General features: G+C 48.0%; 1 protein-coding gene across 50 annotated transcripts in view; it reads left to right on the top strand.

The window, feature by feature from the left end:
• The first annotated feature begins 2,824 nt into the window (after positions 1–2,824).
• The window catches only part of SCRIB (scribble planar cell polarity protein), a 117,255-nt gene continuing 97,642 nt past the window's right edge, over positions 2,825–22,437 (top strand). For 31 of the 50 annotated variants that reach the window (XM_087770532.1, XM_087770844.1, XM_087770610.1 and 28 more), the window contains exon 1: positions 2,825–3,241. In XM_087770532.1, coding sequence (XP_087626658.1) covers positions 3,080–3,241 — 162 coding nt within the window. In that variant the 5' untranslated portion in view covers positions 2,825–3,079. The remainder of the gene's footprint in view (positions 3,242–22,437) is intronic. The other 19 variants (XM_087773846.1, XM_087773406.1, XM_087773235.1 and 16 more) reach the window with 1 other exon arrangement.

The raw sequence follows: 22,437 nt of genomic DNA, 5'->3' as shown, positions 1-22,437 counted from the left end.
AGGTGGGAGGCAGAGCCGGCTTAGTGCTGCACCTGTAACAGCTGGATAGAGCAAGAGAAGCTTAAACACAAAATATAGTTTCCTTCTTTATTGATTAGGGAAGATAGGCTTCCAGAGAAAAGCACATCAGATCTCTGATTTGTTGAGAATCAATCAGGTTCAGCAGCATCTCTGTCTCTCAATGGTTTGGAAGATGAGCGATGTTAGGTGCCTTCAGAGCTTCCATAACTGTCGGCTTACAGATGCTATCCTGTTGGGGTAGCTGCTGTTAAATGGCTTCCATTGCTCAAAGGCTTTACAGAATTTTTGTTCTACCTTGAAGATTTTAACTCTTTAGTAAAACTATTTTCTTCCCACTTACAGAGCCCATGAGAATATTATCAAAATGAAGTTAGTGCTGGGAAGATGTGCAGAGTTCGTGATCTTAAGTGCTGAGATTTACAGATAGATTTTTCCCAACTTGCTGAAGTTGGAAACCGAACGTTAGCAACCAGTTTCATACCTGTTCTTGTATTAACATCTTCATTTAGCTTAGGTGGGTCTTTTTTTTGTTTGGTTTTACCCTTATTGGTGTACTTTAATAGAATATGATTTCTTGCTATTATTAGTGTTTTAGTAGGCTAGATGAATCAAATTTATAAAACCTTCTTTCTTAAGAGTTTTCCGTTATTGTGATGGTTCTAGAAGCTAGTCTGAACAGGGACACAATTTGTAAGCTCATTTTTTCTTGAACTATAAGTGACCAGAACCTAGGCATTTCAGATGTCTACAAGTAGCTGTGTGATCAGTTGCTTACCTGTCTACTGTCATTGGGTACATCCAAACAGTCCTTGTAGTTTCAGCTCCCTCACAGGCACTCTTTTTGGGTTGCTTTCTATTCTGGGTGAATTGTTTCTGTTTCTCCTGCATCACGCCTAACCTGCGAGCTTATGCATAACGGAAGTTCTTGTTCTTTGTCTCTGACATAACCTTGCACTTGTGCTGAAACTCAGGCAAACCTATTAATGAAACCATCTTCAAAATACCACAGTTTTTGCTTTGTTGTGCTGCCCCTCCATTTTCTGGGAAACATAGCTGGGACATTCCTACATTTTGGTACAAATGCTAAGAGCTGGTCCTAAAATTTAAATCTCATCTTTCTATTTCCTGATGGCTGATTCATTGTCTTCCTTACAGTTCCTGTAGTTACTCCCATTTTTTTTTCCTAGCTCCCTTTGTGATTTCTGATGGGATGCTATACCAACTGATGCATTACACTAGTTAGTATTTTTGCCCAGGAAAAAAAAAATTGTGTTAAGTCATAGGCTAATGTGGCATGATTTCTCTATTATACAATACACTGCAATTGAGGCAAATGAAGGATTAATAAACCCAAATGTTTAAAAATTCCTTCTTTCAGAATTTCACAGCCATTGCCTATTACTAACGGTGAGGCTGAAAGGCCCTGCAGTTGCTTGGTTAACTCACCTCCTTCTGCTTTTCACAAGTGCCAGTGCCTCGCTCTTTCTGTTGCAGAAATATTTCTGACTCCTTGCAGTATGAGGAAAGCAGAGTATATAGAAGGAGCCTGTGTCCTGCCTTGGGTTGGTTGGTGTCCAAGGCTGTTCCTGGGGTGCTGCGCTCTGCCGAGTGTCACACAAGTGTGTCTGTGAAGAGATGCCACATTCAGTGAGGAAAGGACAGTTTATCTCTAAAAGTTTTACTGTGAGATAAATGCCTACTCTTAAGAACTGGTGTGGAGGCGAAGACCTGTCTGCAAGGCAAAAATAGCTGGGCCAAAGACTCTTGTTTGGAAAGGAGATGAGTGTAATGACCGGATGACACAGCTGGACTGGACGTGGGAAATTAAGGGTGATAAACTTAAATGAGCAGAAATAACTGGGCAAGAAAGATACAGAGGGATAAAGAGACCAGGAAACTGTGAAAGCAATACAGGCTGAGAAAAGCAACATCTCAGGCAACGTGCCCCAGAACTGAATGCACATGTAGATTTTAAACCTGCTCTGTCATGAGTGTGCCTTGCTGTGCATGTGGGGAGATGGAAATTGCTGTTCTTTATTTCTCCTTTCACAGCACTTGTTTTACAAGCCTCTGTTGTGTCCCCCTTGACTCGTGTTCTGTGTGGGCGTTGTTCGAGCTCTCTTCATAGAGAACCTATTTCGTACTTCTGATTGCCTTCATATGCTATCTTTAGTCGAACTAGTCTTTTAAAACGGAAATGTTGATGCCTCAGAAATGTACACAGCGGCATAGGCTTTTTTCAAAGCATTTTCCTAATAACATCTCACAATATAAACTTGATATCCAGCAGCTGCCAGTTGAGAGCGTGTGTGCGTATATATAAATTATTTAGGAAACCATCAGAGCTCTCACGGTATAAATGAAGTTGGGGTTATTTTTCCCTTTGGATGTTACTTCTCATGGGTGAAGACTCGGAGCTTTCGGGGCGGAGGGTGGCCGTGACCGTCCCCGTCCCCGGTGTCGCTGGGCTGGCTTTCAGCGCAAGGTGCGGCACCGCGGAGGTAAGACACCGCCACCAGCAGCGCCGCTTGCTGCCTTCAAAGCCGGCTCGGGTTTGTTCCCCCGGCACCCGGCCCAGGCCCTGCCGCCCGGCAGCCGCCGCCCCTTCCTGGGCCGGGGCTGCCCCGGCCCGCGGCCGCTCCCCTCCGCCTCAGCGGCGGGCGGCTCCTGCGGTCCGGCCCGGGCTCTCCGGCGCTGCCCGGCCCGGGGTTGGCCGGCCGGGGCCGGGGCCGGGGCGGGCGCGGGGCAGGGCGGGAGCGGACTCCGTTTCCCAGGGACGCCCGCGGGGGGCGGTGCGGCCGCAGGAGCCGACCGGGACCGGGAGCGGCGGGGCCCGAGCGCGGCGGCCAGGCCCGAGGGGCGGCGCGGAGCCGGGGCGCAGGCGGACAGCGGAACCGCGGCCGCCGCTCGGCCCGGCGCGGCCCCGCCGGAGCGCCCGCCCCCCGCACATCCGGGCCCTCCCTCGGGCAGGCCCCTTCCCGGCGCGGCGGCTCCCGCCCGGGCCCGCCCCTGCTCGCCCGGAGCCGATCGCGGCCGAGCCCCGGCGCGGCCCGGCGCGATGCTGCGGTGCATGCCGCCGCTCTGGCGCTGCAACCGGCACGTGGAGGCGCTGGACCGGCGGCACTGCTCGCTGCAGGCCGTGCCCGAGGAGATCTACCGCTACAGCCGTTCGCTGGAGGAGCTGCTGCTGGACGCCAACCAGCTCCGGGAGCTGCCCAAGGTGAGGCCGCGGCCCGCCGCGGGCCTCCCGCGCCCCGGCGCTGGCCCGGCCCGGCCTGGCGGGAGCGCCCGGCCGCGGGCCGCCGCTGGAGGCCTCGGTCCGCTGCGGCCTGGGGAGCGCGGCCGCCGCCCGGCCCCGCGGTCCCGGCCCGGCCCGGCGGGGCTGGAGGCCGGCGGAGCCCGGCCGGGCCTCGCGGGCGGCCGCCCCTTTCCGCCGCTCTGCCGGGGCCGCCCGAGGCTGCCGGCGCCTTCTCCCCGCAGCCGCCTCTCGGTGTCCCGTGAGCGGAGCGGGCGGGGGCTGCCCTGGCCTACCCAGCCCCGCTCCCGGGAGCGGCCTCCTCCCGGTTGCGCCGCTTTCCTTCCCCCGTCTCCTCGGTGGGGAGCGCGGCTTCGGTCTGCCCGAGCCCCGGCCGGCCTCCCCACCTCCCGTGCTTCTCGCCCAGTCCGGGGCCGGGCAGCGGAGCAGAGGAGCCGCCGGCACCGGCGGGGCCAAGCGCCTCCTCTGTGGGAGTGGGAGGCCCGGGTGGGTTTCGTGCTCCCCACCGTAGGCGCTTGGCTGGCTCGTTGCGGCTTGCCACGGGACGGGGAGCCCCTCGCTTCGGGAGCGCCCAGCGCCTGGTGGGTTGGTGGGCGCTCTGCGGGTGAGCTCGTCTGCCCGATGAAGGGGTCTCCTGCCCACAAAGGAGAAACGCTTTACCTAAATCAGCAGTCCTGTGAGCCACGCGTACCGCTAAGCAAAGCACAGCGTGAATTTAAAAGCTCTGGTTTAATCCGTAAACCACAAAAGCTATCAAATAAGTTTATTAAAAGTGATAGAGGTGCCTGTGCTTGCAGCTTCTTCCACAATTCTCTTTAGCCACAGAGCTCTCTGCACAGGTAACACTGGTGATAAATCCTTAGCGTGTTGCCACACACCGTGCCGACATGATTTCTCTGTAGAAGCAGAGGACTGGAGATCTGCTCAGCAGGCAGCTGCTGGCTCGACACAGACATCTCTGACTCCCAAAGGGTTTGCTTTCTCAAGGCAGGAGTCTTGGGTACAGGCTGAGCTCTTATGTTTGGGCCCTAAAGTAGCATTCAGCAGGAACTGAAACGGTGGCGTTCCTATTCTGCTGGGTAATCTGGAGTGTAGGACGCTGCAAACAAGAACTGGAATTTGAATCTGCCTCTCGGCAAGGAGAAGGCCTTAAGACATTACTGGGCTATAAGATATTCTGGAGGAAGTTTTACCACATACCCCCTGTGGAAATTGTACCATTTAAAAAAAGTTAGTGAAGTATTACTTGTGCCAGAGAGAGAAAGTATTTGACTGTAGCTTGTTTGGATAAATGCTTGTCAGTGAATATAGACTAAGTCACCTTTTTATTAAAAAAAATTGAGAAATGGGTCATTATTTTTCATTTTAAAGTTTTCTGTTTAATTATTGACGTTACGAAATTTGCCATGAAATCTGGAAAAAAACCCCATGCAAACCAAAAACTTGTTTTTGATTCGGCCAAAATAATTTGGTTCAGTTTTGTTAAACTGTATAATTTATGCATCCCTACCTAAACAGGTTCTCTTGTATAGAAGCAGCAGATTCTTGCTCTCCTGATATTTTTGCGTTCTCTCTGTCTTTCCTGCTTGTCTTCCTTTGAATTACTGTGAGCCAGGCTGCTTGTGGGACTCAGTTGTGAGGGCGCATTGTTCAGGTATGGAGACACTACTATGATACTTTATCAGCTTTCCATCGTGTAGCTTGGGATCTTATTATACTTTAGGCGGGGATATTTCTCAAACTACTGGAAAATGTGTGTTACAGGCAGGTTAGGACTTATGAATGAGTGTAAGACTTTTCTGCAGAGGACGCTAATTGCGACATATCTGCGGTGAACTTGCTGATCCTTGTGCTGCTCAACTCCTTCGTATCCTGCTGAATAGTCACAGTCCTACCTTGTGTTTAGATTGAACCCGTTTGGTCTGAGATATTACTGGGTTTTGGTTAGCTTTTGAAGAGCATCTTTTGCATTATAAATAAGAATTTTATACTGATGTTTTATTTAGTTTGTGATCAGATAGATATAATCCTGCCTGCGAAAGCAGGTACGTTGTATCTGTCCTAAGCACTGTCTGTCCTTCCTGTTGTCACCCAAAGAGCTCGTATTCATGAACACTGTTGTTTAACTCCAGCTGTTACGTCTGTTTGGCTTGGGAGCATCAGAGCTTTTGCCATGATCTATCCTGGGATCATGGGTTCCTCTCTGGTGTTTGGGTTCCCCCAAATTTTTAGGCTCTTCTGGCAAATAATTATTAGAAAACCAATAGAGAACAGGCAGATAAGGTTTTGGTCCTCTAGTCTCAAAAGATGCGTAGTAAAGTCAGAAGAGGTACAGAGAATGGGCAGCAGAAAATGGCGTGATCAGACCCAATACGCAACAGCTTTTGCACAAGGAAAACAAACATTTACAAGATCTCTTCAGTCTGTCTGAAAAAGATAGTGCCATTCCTCCATGAGATGACGGAGGTCTGGAGTATCACAAATGGCCTGGAGGGAATGAACAGGGAGCAACTGACCACTGTTTCTTCCTGCATGAGGACTGGAAGGCATTAAGTGAAACCAAAAAGGGCTTAGTTCAGAATAAATGAAATAATTTTTCATGCAAAACGTAGTTAAGCTGAAGTGTGGAACTACTTATCATATGATGTAATGGATGCTCAAAGTTTACATGAGCTCAGGAAAGAAGTAAACCAGTTCATGGAAGAGATAAGGACCAAAAATGAGTATATACAAAGACACCATCTTGCTTGTGCTGCATATCCCAGGAGAGACTTAGAGGAAGTATTGTTTTGGACTTGCTGTACTCACGCTCTTGCATATCAGGTACTGTCTGAAGCTGCTATAGGCTTTCTCCAGTTGTGACAGGTATCAGCCCATCCCTAGCAAAACCTAAATGCCCTTTCCCTCACAAGCAAGGTGAGCGTCAAATATGTGCAGCTGGGGAACAGGAGGGGAAACAAGCAGAGCACCCCTGAGTGCTAACTGCTCCTGAAAAAAGTGAAGGAGCTGGTGGATGGTGCTTAGAGATGCTGTGCCCTGGAGACATGTCAGGGAGAGTGAGTAGAAGCAGGCCCCACAGTCTGTCCCCTTTCCAGCCTCCCACCAGTTTTTCTTCAGCTGGTGCAATGGGTGGTCCGGAGGCAGTTGACAAGGAGGTCTGCAGTTTGGTGGAATGAGGACGCAAGGTTTGACCCAATATGTGTCCTGATGGTTTGTGCTGACAGAACTTCCTTGAGCAGTGAAGAGGTGCGCTTTTTAGTCCCAGGCACACAAATCACGTGCAGGAAGGGCATTATTTAAGGATATTACTGTTGGGGGCTATGTGGGTAGGGACAGATACCTAACGTATGAGTAAGAATCTGCATGTTATACAAGGTGGATATGGGATGAGAATTGGAAGTAAATTGCCCTTCCACCAGGCAAAGAGAGGACAGCAATATTTGATTTGGGCACATATTTTCCCTGGGGGAGGGCAATGGGAGAGGTCTTTGGTTGGGGTAGGGAGGATGCTTTCCAGTTGAGGAGCACTTCATGGAAACCTGCCTTTCGTGTGAGAGAGAGACTGGGAGGAAGATTTGTCTATACTACAAAGAAAGACGGGGGGGAAAGGGAAGTGTGCTTGTTTCACAGAATAGGGCTGTGTGTACCCATTCCTTGGGAGAAGAGTTTAGAGGACTACTGAGATGTGCGTGTAGGGGTGGGAGATGAGAGCAGCAAATGGAGATCAGTTAGAAAAACGTGAATGAGAGAGTATGTATGGTCTTTGGCAGCAAGTTCGACCAGAGCAAGTTTGTTTTTAAGGGCTCAAGCAGGATTTTTGGGGAAGGCTTCCATGTGGAGGTGATTTTTGAAGCAAAAGAATGGAGCATGGCTGGCTTTTGGAAAGGTCATCTTGTTTTACAGTTAGTAAACAACTTCCTTTGAAAATGTTTGAATTTATCTGATTCCTCACCTGTGTGTTTTCTTGTCTAGTGCTCACTACCAGGCCACCTCTGTCTGACATGCTTTTATTTGTCTTTATTCTGTGTGTTCCAGAGTCCAGAAGCACTGGCAATCTCTTGCTCTTTCTGTGGCACCATTTTCTTCTGTACCAGAACTTCCCATATCCCCTTCCTGCTGCTGCTTCGGTCTTGATCTGATTAGATGATCTGCCTGCCTCCTGGCATTTCTGAATGACACCGCCGTGCTTTCCTGAACTCTCTCTTCCAAGCTGTAGAAGTGAACGCTTGTTTCTCTCCATCCTGCAGTGCCGAATACTCTTCTGTCTGCTCTTGCTTCTTTTTTGTTTGTCCCATGTGAAATCTTGCCTGTTTTGAGTCCAGATTTTTCATTATGGTGGCTATACTGTGGTTGTTTGAAGGGATAGATTAAATCTGCGTTAGGAGCATCTGCTGCCTTGTTGCAGGGATTTGCTGCCAGGGTGATACAGCATGATTTAATCGAAAATGATAAATTCCACTTGATAAGTTCCCCACACTCTTCACAAGGGTGTCTGAATTCCAGAGGAGGAAATGCCTTGCTCTGTGCTGACTTTTGCTCTACCTGGCTTGCATAAAGTGATTTCTGCAGGACTGTGAGCATGTCGCACACTACAGCAGCAGGATAAATAGCAGGTCCTTCTGCTAGGGGTATAGGTTTCAAGGATACAGCCTGCTAAATCATTACATTAGAGCTACAAAAACCACCTGACTCATTCAGTCCACTCTCCGTGAGCACTTCAGAGGTGCAGGTCTCACCAGAAAGGAATGAAAGCAGTCTGGAATTCGGAGGAGGAATTTGGAGGTGGCGGATGGAGCGTGATCAACAGGGATCCAGAGGCTCTTGGTGTGCCTTCAGAGGAGTGCTCAGGTTTGGAGTATGGGAAGGCAAAAGGGAGAGGGCGGAAGAAACCTGGGTGGAGCAGAGTTCATAGGACTTGGTGTAGGAGGAAGAGAGGGTGGAGCTGAGTAGGGACTGAAAATTATGAACAAGTCAATGTGGAGGAGGGAGGAGACCTCTCTTCTGTGTCAGCAGGAGTATGCAGAGGGACAGGCTGCTGGAGACCTTCTGCTGGAAGGATACCTGGGTAGGAAGTGTTGTGAGGTTGGGGGAGAAGGCTGGGGGATCATGCAGAGAGGGGAAAAAGGTTATTAAAAGATTAAAGAGCTAGCTTTGACACCAAGTTTTTGAGTAGTGGTGGTGCTGAAGAGGCAAGTCCAAGGGATGTCTAATGGAGGGGTTGCAGTTTCTCTGCTTTGCTTTTTCCTTACTAAAGCTCCCATGACAAATTGGGCCCAGTGCAGAAAACTTTTTTTTCTACTGCCTAGTGAGCTGTTATTAGCTTGCACTGAAAATTATGAGAGATGGACGCCTGGCTAGAGCAGCAGGGAGAGGAGGCCTTTTGGGTCCAGTGCAGATCCCTTCCTGTTCTGGCTTGTTGCTATTTGCATCTTGGCAAGGCCATTTCTAGGCTGGTAGAAACAGTCCGGGTTTCAGTGGTTCCTCCTGTTTGGCTGCCGTTGGCCTGGGGCAAGAGCATCGGTGTCCTTTGTCCAGAGCCTGGGATCCTGCTGCACTGAGCAGGGTGAAACCTGAGAGCGGTGTTTGTCACTTTCCCAAGACAAGGTGGGGCCTTACAAAGCTAATTAAGAGCAGCTTTTAATTTCCTGGCATCTGGGCCCTGCAAGGAGGATCTTGGGTTTTATTTACTTCCATGGAGGAGTAAAGCTGCTCCTTTTAATCTCTCCATGCTAATAGCCCTTCCCTGAGAAAGTCAGGGAGTCGTGAATCGTCAGTGCTGGACTCCTCAGTGGTTCACCAAGCTGTAAGGAGACTGAGTGAGCTTTGGTGCCCGTTAAGGCTTGAGTGTGCGGTGGGCACCTTCTCTTGTTCTGCATGTGAATTCTTTGCATCACAGGCTTTGTCAAAACTGCAAGCTGCATTTGTTTAACAAAACCAGTCAAGAAACTGGTTTCGCTTGGTTGTTATGAGACCTGTGCACAGAGTTGGCATGCCTCTCTGTTCCTTCCAGGAGTTCAGGAGCTGTATGAGTTAATGTGTACAAATGGATGTGGTTTTGTTTCTCCAAAAGCCAGGTATGCTGGATGGGCTGCTGCCCAGAAGTCGAAATAAGTGCAGGCTATTTCACCCTCATCCTTTTCTCTTTGTGCAGTAACTGTCTTATAAATCCTGGGTGGTTACTAGGGGGATTTGGGATTTGTGCTGGAGTGGTGATAGCTGAGTATAGGCTCAGTTGTGGAAGAGCTAATAAAACTCTTGGACATACAAACAAGGGAAGAGGAAAGAGGAGCACGGAAGTGATTTTGTGCTTTAAGGTCTACAAATAAGAACTGAGTATTAATATTCACTTCTCTGTGAGCTCCAGGGTGTGTAGTCAGCTTCGTTGTTGGGACAGCATGTGGACGTGCTGCCCTGTGTGGATCTCAAAAAGAGCTCAGGTCTTGGAGAAAGTTCAAATAGTGAGGTAAAAAGGCATACTGGGCAGCAAAGAGGCTCAGTGAAGCACATGAAGATTTAAGTGACTGTGGCCTAACTGGTGCTGCCTCTCAGCAAATCTTCCTTTGCACTGGTTTTGTACAATGTGGGGAGGTCATCAGTGAAAGCGCCTACTCAGTCTTTCCCCTGGGTTCAGCTGACCCGGTTATTGTAAACCTGTAGATACATCTCTGTCATGTGATTAATAACGTCTTCCATGGCTTTGGGTGCATCGGCTGCTAAGTTGGCAGCTTGGAATGAGTTTGCACCTTTGGGATTCCTCCTGTTCCTTGGTGACACTTTCCCTTGCTCGTGTTCCAGTCCACTGGCTCTGAAGCGTAAACATGGTATCACAGTGGCCCTACAGAGCATTTGCTCCTTACCTGACCTGCTTGCACCTCTAACAGCTCTCCTTATTCCCTTTGGCCATTGTCTGAATATCTGCCAGGAATGATTTAGGTGGTGTTTCATTGGAGGTTAGAGGTAAAGGCAGGACTAGGCTAACCTCTTTAGGTCTCCTCTGACCTGTTATGTGTGTTCCCCTGAATATTGCTGGATTTCATAACCTTGTTTTGTCGTCTGCCTGATAGATGCTTGGATGAGGCAGGGAACGGTGGTGAAAGAGCGTGGTGGATGGTAAGACCCGCTGTGTGCTGAGGCAGAGGGATGTGAGGGCCTGCAGAGCTCTTGCATTGCAAGGTTCTCTGTGGTTTCTGACCCCTCCTTTTTCCATTTCTAGTTCGGGGTATTTAATAGTGCATGTCTGAGCTGTTCTCCTGAGAGCTGCTTTGGCACCTTCCTATTCTTTGTACTCTTCCTGTTCAGAGGAGTTGTTTGTGTCTTTTGTGTCTGAGAATCTCCTGCTGTCTCCTTCCACACAGGGACACTTAACTCTTCTTTAAGACTTTTCCAGTCCCCCAAATGTGCTTCCATGAACCCCAAGTGTACAGTCTGCTGTAGTCCAAATACTCTGCTCTGTAGCAACTAATAAACTTGATCTTGTCTGCCTTGTCTCAGTTTCACAGTTTCAGGGTTAGATCTTATTTGTTGGGGTTTGTTTGTTTGTTTGTTTTATGGTGCCTCTCAGTGCTGGAGATGCATCTGTTGTTATAAACTTATAGGGTGATATGATTTCTGCCTCAGGAAAATACAATCCTATTTGAAACAATTGGAACAGGTTATTGTATAACTCTTGGCATTTTTCCCTGTTGCTAATATTTGTGGCATCACAGATAAGTAAATTACTTTTTTGTAATTGCTAGTTGATGCTTCTTTGGTCAGAAGATGGTTTAGAAGAAAACTAGATTGGTAGATCAGGCAGATGCCTTTGTTATACTGGAGAAAGCTATTCCTGAGGTGCTGGTATGCCAGGGAGGGGGCTGGGTGGGAAGAGATAAATGGTAGAATAGATAAGAAAGGGGGAGAGGTCTTTGGATAGTACTTGGGGTATGTTAGGTTTTGCTTCTTCACCCGTAGCCAGAACGCTGTCCCATGAAATGATCTCAATAGGTCTCTCCAGATTAATGCTTTTGCAGTATTTCAATGGAAAATGCCACTGAATGCTCCATGTCTGCCACAGAGAGTGCTGATGTGTTGGTGGCACTTGTCCTTTGGACTCCTCCCAGCCCACTGTACAGGACTGAGGTGGAGGTCGCTTGTGCTCTAGTTTCAGTAGGGGGGCCCTCTGTTTATGCAGTTGTACGCTGCTGCTTTCGTGTTTGCTCCCGTCAGTAAAACCCCCCCACAGCTCTTTGCAAGAGTGAGGTGTTAATGCGGTGTCGTGATCTAATTCTGGCTTGCAGTTTTCCTTTCTATGGCCCTGAATTGGTTTGTCATTTCATTTGGACCAGAGATTCCACTCTGCTCCTGCGTGCCGTCCTCAGGCAGCGTGCTGTCTGCAGGGGAACAGTTGCTGCGTCCAGCCCCAGAGGGGACCGCATTCCTCAGTCCCTGCTTAAATGCCTGGGAAGAAGCAGCTGGTGAGCTTTTGGCTTGGAGACAACTTGCTTTGTCTTAGCCGGAATGTATTCCTGATGCTTAAGTACTTTTATATATTTGAAATACATTCCTCAGGGCCTGATACGTGGGGTTAAATAGTCGGAAATCCGGCCAGTCTGAGTTAGGGAAGGCTGTGTCCTGGCAGCCAGGGAGCAGCCTGCGTGTGTGTGTAGGGTTGGTCTCCTCCCCGGCTCTGAGCTCCGGTGTGTGCAGGGGCATGTGGAGCCCTCGTGTTCAGTGCGCTCAGTGCTCCTGCCCTGCTGGGAGGTGCCCTGCCTTGCCAGGCCCGTCTGTGTGTCTCCTCCTCATCATGGGTCAGCCTGGGGTGGGCAGGCGAAGAGCGTCCCCTCCTCCTGTGCTGTCTGGGGGCTGACAGGGAGGAGAGCCCCCTTTGCTGTCCCTGCTGAAGCATGGGGAAGGTGACCTGCCGTGGCAGTCTGGCTGCAAACCCGAGCTTGGCCGAAGGCTGCTGTGCCTGGTGTTCGGCTGCTGCAGAGTATCGTTTCTCTTTGGGACTCTGCTGAGTTGCTGCCTTTCAGGCGATTGTGATTATGTGCTTGTGGCCAGAAAAGGCTGACACCAATTTGCTATCCGTGGCAAATGCTGCGAGGAGTGGAGAATGAAACACTGCTATAGTTGGAGTCAGTTATTTGGGAAGATCCCTTGTTTGGGATGCCAAGTGGTCTGTATCCACTGCCTGTGGTCTCATCCCATGCCTGCTCAGGTGGGTCAGACTGCGTCTCCGCGTCACTGGCACGAGGATCTCTGAGGAACGCCCCAGTGTGAGGGTCTACCTGGATAGTGGTAGCGGCGCCCTCCTCGTGGCGCCAGGGCTGGCCCGTGGGGACTGAGGTGTGGCCTCTCTGCTGGAGCTCCGAACTGATGTTCGCATCTGTCAGCAGTGATGATCGCTTTTTTGACCTCTGCTACCGGTAACTCCGTTACCCTCACTAGATTTGAGGTGGAGTGATTCTTCTCCTTGAATCTAGCTATTCTTGGAATATACATTGCTTGCGTCATTTCTCTCAAGATAGGGAAAGGTGTGTCTTGGGTTCACTGCTCTGGTGATGCAACCTAGTGCTAACTGGAGGCACTTGGCTCTGCTGGAAGGGGACTGACTCCTGCTGTGCTAAGGTAGCTGCACAGCTGCTGGGACTGGCGTCCTGCCCGAGCTGCCCAGCTGTGGGATAGAAGTCTTTCTGGTTCTGTGGCCTCACCTGTAAGGTGTTGGCTTTGAGCACAGTGACTTGGAAGGACTGAGTTTAACCTTACAGCTGATCAACTCCCAGGTGTTTTGCTTTGCAGTTTTTGCTTCCAGCTCCGCTTGAATCTCTCTCATACAGCTGGCTTTTCCCAGAGGCAATCCCACTGGCACAGTCGTCAAAGATCAGCTCTTTCTTTCATCACAGATGTAAAAGGAGGGACCCCAGTTCTGTTCACACTTCTCCTACCTGTAGGTCTCTGAGACTTAAAAGGCAGTCGTGCGTGCTCCTACATCCTGACACCTTGGCTGTGGAGCATGTAGCAGAGTCTCTGCTTCCTCCATGGGCAATACTTAAGATGTCAAGCCTGAGTTTAACCAGGAAAATGTGAATAAACACAAGGCTCAAATACATAATCTGGTTTTGCTGTGACCATTTCGAGGAGCTGCCCGAGCTGCTGCATTTGACTGCTGACGGACACCTCCTGCCTGCAGTGGCAGAGTCCTGTGCATTTGTTCTGGTTGGGGACAAACACAGAGGTCTTCTGTGTGCTGCTACGAGCTCAGCCTGTGGTGGCATGGGAAACCAGGCTCTCTTCTTGCTCGTGAATCACCAGGAGAATTGTAATTATTTTCCTGCTACACAGTCTGATCCTGCCTTTAATTAAATATGTGCTGTCCTGCTGAAGGCAGCGGGACTGTACCAGCAGGGTTTGACAGTTGGACTTGAAATTCTCTGAAGAGTAATGAGATGTAAGGAGGACCTGTCCTTATCACTGGCACTTCCGGGATCAGAAAGGTTAGCAAAACCTCTGCCTTGGATCCCTTTAGCCTGCGTTGGAGGAGAAGTAATGCAGCAGGCACTGTTGGTGTACTCAGTCTCTGCAGCAAAATCACCTGGTCCTAACACCTCTTGCGCTGGGCCTTTGTCTCGGAGGCAACCTGGGTTGTCACAGGTTGTTTTTGAGGAAGAGGAGGCATCTGAGATCTGCTGTGTGGCTAGCAGAGCTTGGGAACACCTTGATAGTTTTGGCTGGAGAAGCAAGAAGGTTTTGTGCAATTCCAGTGTGAAGATGGTGTTTACAGTGTAGATCTAGTTCCTGGTCTCCAGATGTATAAATTGTCACCGCCTTATTTCAGACTTTGGCCTATGTGTAAGATCATTGTGGCTCTACGGTTGTGTAAGTTGGGTGTCTGACTCCTCTTCCTCTGGCACGCATCCTGCCCCCCTTCAGCAGTGCTGCAGCCGTCTCACCTTGAGAAATGATCCTTCTTTATGAGGCGTTTCATTGAAGCCTGCTTAAAGCATGCTGGGTGGAGGGGAGAAATGTCCCTACAGCCTGATGGCACTTGACAGCCGCCCCCCTCCTGTCTGCTGTTTGCAGCAGGGATCCTGCCGCCACGGCAGCCTCCACGAGCTGTCTGTGCTGCAGAACAGCATGGCTCCTTCTCTGGAGAAACTGGTAGAGGAGCCCGGGCGTCCGTTTGCCCTCCTCCCTCCCTCTTGGCCACTGTGGAGATGGCTCTCCTGCAGGTACAGGTGGGAGCATGGGGGCTGGCTGTCGGAGGAGAACAGCAAGGTGATGCTGGGGAACAAAGACCCCTGTGTCCTAGTTCCCTTCCCCCAGGATTAGGCACAGTGCCTTTGGGGGGACTGATGTTTGGGATGTGAAACGGGACAGATGCCTCTGCCCAGACGCATGGGACAGCTTCACGCGTATCTCAGTGCTGCGCATTAGTGTGGGGAGTGCGGAGGGGATCTCCTTGCCTAAGCAGCAGCAGGCGAGGGGAGAGCTGGAGTTCAGCCTCGGGTAGGCTGGAAGCCCTTTTGCTATGGCCTCCAGAAAACAAAGATTCAGAAAAGAGTCATGAAACTAACTGGGGCCTGCGGCTGACCTGGAAGCAGGGAGCAGTCTGCATGCAGCAGCAGTCAGTGTTTTCCAAGTCCCAGGCTTCGGCACACAAACTGCTTTCTCTGCTTGCTTGGCTGTGAAGATGTGTCTTTCTGCAGGTGGGAACAGAGCTGTAGGACATACAGGCTTGTATTGCCGTCACGTGAATCATGGATGGGCACAGGGCTCTGGCCTTATTGCAGGGGCTCTGTGGCCGTGATTGCCACAGGCTGGATGCCAGCATCGTGGGCGCTGGCAGTCTGCACAGGAAGCTCGGTGGGCCAGGCAGATCTGCATCCCTGACCTTGCCGTGCATCATCAGACTGCTTGGGTCATTCAGGGACTGAAGCCCTTTCCCTCCCTCATGCCAGAGCAGCAGGGCCAGCTCCACTGTACCTCTTCCGAACAGCCAGCGGTGGCAATGTGGGGGTGGCTGGGGTTGCCCAGTGCTGTCTGCCGTGCCGAGCCAGGCTGGCTCTTTGCCCGTTAATCCCATTTGGGGAATGGTTGGCTTTCCAGGCCTGCCCTCAGGATTTTGTTGTTTCTGGGAAGCGGCATAGTTGAGTGGTAGCTCAGAGGGTTTGTTCTGATCCTTTTATCCATTGTCCTTTCTCCTTTTTTCATTTTCCACCTCTTGATCTGACTGAATAAGTGCGCAGGGGGAGCAGGCAAGGCTCTGCTAAGTGTTACTCTGCAGCAGAAAGGAAGCCTTTGGGGGTGGTGTCCAAACTCCCAGCATCACTATCTGAATACTGTGGTTCTCTAGGCTAACCTAATAGCTCCATTAATGTTTTTTTTCGTGTCCTGTGGCTTTCCTGCAGCCTCAGTACCGATGCTGGGAGCTTCACAAATATGAACATCGACAGTCAGAGGCGGGATTGAAGTTTGGAGAATGTACATCACGTCAGCAAGCTGAAGAAACACAGCTTAGTTGGAGGCATGCTAATTGCAGAGAGGAGGATGGAACCTCCTTCAGACATTTTCTAGGGCCTCTTACAGACAAGGGATTTGGCTTACAAGGGCCCTTTATGACTTTGCTGTGTATATATATGCTGTGTGTGACTTTGCATGTACCAGATCGTTGTGCTGCTGTTCAGAGGGACCTTGACAGGCTGGAAAAATGGGCCATTGGGAGTCTCACAGAGTTCAGCAAAGGCAAATGCCAATTTCTGGCCCTGGGGAGGAATAATCTCATGTAGCAGTACAAACAGGGGACTGACCACCTGAAAAGCAGCTTTGCAGAAACGCTGGGGGTCCCGATGGACCACAGGTTGACCAGCAGTTAGGAGGAGCATTGTCGGCAGGTAAAGGAAGGTGATCCTTCCCCTCTGTGCTGCTCTGGTGAAACCACATCTGGAGGACTGTGTCCAGTGATGGGCTCCCCAGTGTAGAGGAGACATGGACATGCAGGAGTGTGTCCAGTGAAGGGCCACAAAAACGATTAAGAGACTGGGGCATCTGTGATATGGGAAGAACCTGAAAGAGTTGGGACCATTCAGCCTGGAGAAGAGAAGGCTTAGGGGGATTTTAACAATGTGTATGTGATGTCAGGGAGCAAAGGAGATGGAGCCAGACTCTTCTCGGTAGCATCCAATGGCAGGACAAGAGGTGATGGGCACCAAGTGAAACAGAGGAAATTCTGTTTAAACATAAGGAAAGACTTTTTTTTTTTTTTCTCTTCTGGAGGGGTGGTTGAACACTGGAACATGTTGGCCAGTGAGGCTGCAGAATGCCCATCCTTGGAGTTATTCAGAACCCAAGTGGACACAGCCCTGGGTAACCTGCTATAGCTGATCCTGTTTTGAGCAGAGATTGGACTAGCTGATTGAGAGGTCCCTTCCAACCCATTCTGTGGTTCTGCTGGACCTGCCTCCAAGATGCAAATTGCCGTTTTGAGTGAACTGCTGTATTTGAGTGAACTGCTATATACTCCTTTGCAGTTTTGCAGATATTGGCTTTCTATAAACTTACCCTGCTTTCTTAATTTAGCTGGAAGCTCTGTGCTAGTGTCCATAGGCAGTGAGATGCCTGCCTTATGCTGATCGAGGCTGTGTGTGAAGGCAGTGGTGACTGGCTCCACTCTTTCTTGCAGAACAGGAGGTGGCTGATGCAGCCAGTTTTGGAGTTGGACAGTCACAGTTCCTTATATAATGAATGAGGAAGGGATATGGGGGACTGTCAGACTTCTGCCTCTACTCAGGAGTTAGGCATCTCCCTCTCTTAATTTTGGCCAGCACCACCTCTAGTGCCACCCATCTGCATTGCTGGGGAGCAGTCATGACATGTGGAGTATATGAGGCCAGAAGCTCATTTCTAAATCAGGTGGGTGTTTCTTCCTTCCTGGGTTCACTCTGCTTTCCCATCTAAGAGTTCACCATTGATCAAAGCTGGAGCCATGGGCTAACCTGGCTTATAAATTAAGTGTAGGCAAAACGCTTCATGTGTACTGAACACCATGGGATCAGGGACTTCTGTGCTTTAACGTCTCACAGGGTGAGAAGCTCTGCAGAGTGGGGCGTCAGGCACCCTTGCGTTATCAGTAAGAAATGTGTCCTAGATCAGTGGGCCTCGACATTGGTACATGATGCTCAGGACTTTCTCAATACACAGGTATTTCAGTTCCTCAGCAGAAGCCAAAGGTGAGTCTGCCAAATGGAGCCTGTATTTGCTGCTACCAGTGTTTCTTGTTTTCATAAACTGGCTGAGCCTGTTATTGTTTCTCTGGATAACCTCAAATAAAACCACAGTTTGGAAATGTTCCTTGAGTAGGACTGACTTAACCATTGAAGATGAGTGCTGTATGGTCAGGATGGCTCTCTGCTTGGCTGGTTGTAATATTTCAATTTGAAGCTGACATTTCTTTCCCTTTGCAATGACGATAGTTTTGACTGCCATAGCAGTGATTCTGCTCTATTAGACTGATATTTTTCTTTTATAAAATTACTCCAAAGGCAGTGGTCTGAATTAAGAGGTTCGTTAGTAATTGCACTGGAATTTCATTGTTTCTCACTTCTGCACATATCATCATATTTCAGTACTGAAGTGAGTCTTCCATGGTTGCTGAGGCATCAGTTGTTGTTAAGACAGAAGTACAGTCTGTCTGGTTTAATTGTGGTTAGCTGAACCTAGCTGACAAGTGAGTATCGTGTACTCTAACAGGAGTAGAATAAATAGCTCAGGGTGGTCCATTAGCTTACGTGGAGTTTCTTGGGAACCCAGCCCATTTATAGTGGGTAGCTCTGTAACTCGCCTAAGTTTAGCTTCCAAGTGACTGGTGTGGTTTAGTTCTGAAAGGTTTGTCACAGTCAGGGGTCTCCTAAAATTTTGATGGTTCTCCTCCATTGTTTATATTGGTTGCTGTCCTGTTTTCAATGGGGATAGAGTTAATTTTCTTCTTAGTAGCTGGTATAGTACTCTGTTTTGGATTTAGGATGAGAACAATGTTGATAACGCACTGATGTTTTAGTTGTTGCCAAGTAGTGCTTACACTAGTCAAAGACTTTGCAGTGTCCCATGCTCTGCCAGGTGCACAAGAAGCTGGGAAGGGGCACAGCCAGGACAGCTGACCCAGACTGGCCAAAGGGCTATTCCATACCGTATGACGTCATGCTTGGTATATAAACTGGGGGGAGTTGGCTGGGGGGCAGCAATAGCTGCTTGGGGATGGACTGGGCATAGGTCGGCGGGTGGTGAGCAATTGCATTGTGCATCACTTGTTTTATATATTCTTTTATCATTATTATTGTTATTTTCTCTTCCTCTACTGTCCTATTAAACTCTCTTTATCTCAACTTATGAGATTGCTTTTTTTTTTTCCCTCATTCTCTCCCCCATCCCACTGGGGCTGGGGGGAGGCTCAGTGAGTGGCTATGTAGTACCTAGTTGCTGACTGGGGTTAAAGCACAACAGTGGCACACTTCAGTATTTGCCAGGCAACAGCAAAAAGGCACATTTGAGGCTTCTTATTTGGTTATGCAAACGGGCCTGTGAGTTTGACTTCATGTTGCGCGTACTATTGTTGGCAACGTTTTTTTGTGTATCGTACATGGCCGCCTCCTCTCCGCTCTTCCTGTTGGACGTTGTGCTAAAGGTGCTCAGCTTTCATCCTTGGTCCGTGTATTCAGAGTTCAGCTCCTTGTAGGGTCTAGCAGGGTGCCCTGGCATCACAGAGGGCCAACAGCATACTGGATGTACCGATGGGAGCACGCCCAGAGACGAGGGGAGTGATTATTCTCCTCTGCTCAGCACTCCATAGACCACATCTCGGTACTGCATCCATTGTGGGGCCCACAATACAAGAATGGCATTGCTGAACTGGTGTGAGTTCAGGAGAGGGTCTGTAGGGTGGATGGGGGCTGAAGCACTTGCCCTGACAGGACAGGCCACAGGAATGGGACTTCTTCAGCCTGGCGAAGACACTGCTTCGGAGGGGCTTCAAAGCAGCCTGCCAACGTGTACAGGGAGGTTATCAAGGAGATGGAGCCCGGCGGTGCATGGGGGAGGATGAGAGGCACAGGGCATCATTGAACTAGGTGGTTCCATCTGGGTACAAGGAAGCTTTTTTCCGCTGTGAGGATAATTAATTGGTGGACTGAGGGTCCCAGAGGATTTTTGGATCCTCCATCGTTGGAGGTTTTGAAAGACTTCATTAGACAAAGGCCTGAGCAACCTGGTCTGACTTCATAGCTCACTCTGCTTTGAGCAAGAGGTTGGACTAGAGATCTCCCGAGGTTCCTTCCAAGCTGAATTATTTCATGATTCTGTGATAAAGGTCTGTGATATACAAAGGATTAGAAGGGTATTACTTCATTGTCCCTTTTGACTGAAAAATCTGTGGATCTAGGTTGCCTTTTTTTTTTGAAAGAGATTGAAGTAATTGAATTTTGTTTCAGAAATTATAGATAACTCTTGAATGACTTCTCATATGCTTACCTGCTTTTGTCTTTAGAGGGGCTGCTGAATGAGGATGTTGCATCTGAAAACATGCTGCAGAGCCTGTATTTCACATTTTTCTGTCTTTTTTGCAATGTTATAATTTTGTGGAATATTTATTTTTTGGCTTATAGTGCTTTACAGGCTCTTTATACGTTTCACTAATTTTCAGCCAATCAGTACATTAATGAGAGCAATGGCCTATGTATTTCCAATCTGTTATGTTGCAGTTGCTCTGCTCTGGACATTGTAAGAATTTATGCCACCTGACTCTTATTTGCAAGACAATTTTGTAGTTGTTTTCTATCCTGTAATGGTTCACATACTTCAACAGTAGAATATCTTTGTAACATATTCTAATTTACAAAGGCTTTTCCCCCCTAGTTACCCAACTATGCTGTTAATATGTTAGTGCACCCCCTGATCTTGGTCTTGAGCTTTTTTTTTTTTTTTTTTATTATTATTTGTGATAACTTCCATCATACGCTGAGCTGGCTGAATTCCTGTGCACTGGAGTCCTTTTGTACTAATCTGTGTTCACTCTGTGTGGTCTTTAGGCTTCTGGTATGCCAGGAAACAGTGAAAGATTGCTGCTTATTGTTTTTCTTCAAACTTCTATTTTTGATCTTGTATCAGTCTTGTTTGGACACTGAAAGATCTAGGTTATGCAGATTTGTTGATTTTTTTTTTTTTTTAATATTCAGAAAATCTTGGAATTGTGTATATTTCATCTTAATAGACACATTCAATATAGTGCTCAATTTATGACTTTTTTTTTTGCCAGCTGTATGAAACGAGGTTAACATTGATTAGAAAAAGGGATAATTGCCAGTCTCCAAAGAGACGTTTGCTTGAGTTTTCACTCTTAGTTCCAGTAACAATTTTAAAATTAATTTGTTCTCCATTTCCAGTCTCACAAATTAATCTCTTGTGCAGTCTTGCTTTGTAAATTTGGCTGTTGGACTTATGACTTGAAGTTTACCCAGGTCAGAAAATACCGAACTGAAAATTATATGCATCGTGTTAGATACAGTGCTTGCAGTCTTATCAGTTCTTGATTACATCATGTTCCCATATTTTACATCGTATTAACTGTAGTCCTAGTAGAGATAAGAGCAAACTTTGACTGCTTGCTAGTATTCTAAAAGCTTTGCTAGCATAAGTGGGAAGTGCATCTGTTCTCACACTTTTGGGTGCTTATTCCTGAAGACGGTCCCATCTCTGAACAGCTGCTGAACAACCAGCGTCTGTTTATTTGCTTCAGCAGTGCTGGTCTACTTTTCCATTTCTATGATGCAACGGCAGTTAAGCCTACTAGACTGGTTATGGAAACATCGGTATGCTCTGCTGGCAAAACTGTGCTACTGTAGTAAAGACATTCATGAGCAAAGCAGTCTGTCAAGGGAAAATACAGCCTTGTTGGTGTATCTGTGCTTCAGCTAGCAGTATTTCATTGACACAGTTGTGTTGGTAAGGGGATAATGATGAGGAGTAAGTGGCTGGTACGTAACAATTAACAAGAAGGTTTTGCTAGTCAGAGTAGACATGGTGGCTTACTTGGATTCTGCTTAACTTTTTTTTTCAAATATAAAATCTTAATTCTTGCATGGGAATGCTGTAATTCTGCATTTGTTTTTTGTGACTGCCACTGATGACTTTTGACTAGTTTGAATTCTTGTCACATCAAAATATTTTATTCAAGTCCAGCTTAACTGAATCTTAAGAAGTGGGATGTACTACTCTTGTTGTCTTGCTGTTTGCTGAATGGAAATTTGTGCACAGATCTGGTAATAGTCTGTCAGCACTGTGAGGTTTTTTCTTACCTTTTTTTTTAAAAAAGAAAAAGCTGGGAAAGAAAAAATGCTGATATAAAAAAGTAGCATACAAAGCAAGATATTTTGGAACATTGTATTTAGTAGATATCTCCCTGAAGCAAAGTTAATTGGATGGGGAGAATTGTGAGATTGTCACGACAGCCTAATTCTGAGGCTTGGTCTTCACTTGGCTTCACAGGTGTGTCTGTGTGCCTGTAGGTTCTGATTATTTTCAGTAAGGTGGTTATGCCAGTAAAAGGCCTGTTAGGCAGTTTGTTCTGTTAAATTGCAATAAACTGCATGGATACAACTGCTGTGCCAAAGAAGTGATATGTGGGTTTGATTTTGATGGCCTAGCTATGAAAGTAAAACTTAACTGCAGGCAAAACTGAAGTCAATGTTCACAGCTACCAGTTTGCCTCACAGATAGTTAGCTTTTAAATCTCTATTGTGTCAGTGAACGCTTCCCATATATATTGCAGTGCAACATATAGCATGATTTTATTCTAAAAAAAATTTTTTTTGGAAGTGTGCACATCCATTTTGAGACTGTCTGAGATCTGTTGGCAGAAGTGCTAACAGTTTGGACTATAGATGTTCTGTTCCCTTTGTTATTTTCCAACTTGTAGACTTTAGCAGGTCGACACAATGTCTTGCCTGGAATTTCCTTGCATTCTAAAATTAGGAGAAGGATCTAGGAAACAATAGCAAATCAAGTCTCTAAACCTCCTGCTCTGGCTTGAACCTTTGTTGTCATTTAGACTTTCACCTACTTCCCTTCTTATTAAACTGATTTGCATTAGATAAACTGAATTTAAAAGAACTTACGCTGTTCAGTGTCAAGAGGAC

This window comes from Nipponia nippon, unplaced genomic scaffold (genome assembly GCF_047370975.1).
Source record: "Nipponia nippon isolate SJK-2023a ecotype South Korea unplaced genomic scaffold, ASM4737097v1 scaffold_1, whole genome shotgun sequence".
Taxonomy (NCBI): Eukaryota; Metazoa; Chordata; class Aves; order Pelecaniformes; family Threskiornithidae; genus Nipponia; species Nipponia nippon.
This window is presented reverse-complemented; position numbering and strand designations above follow the sequence as displayed.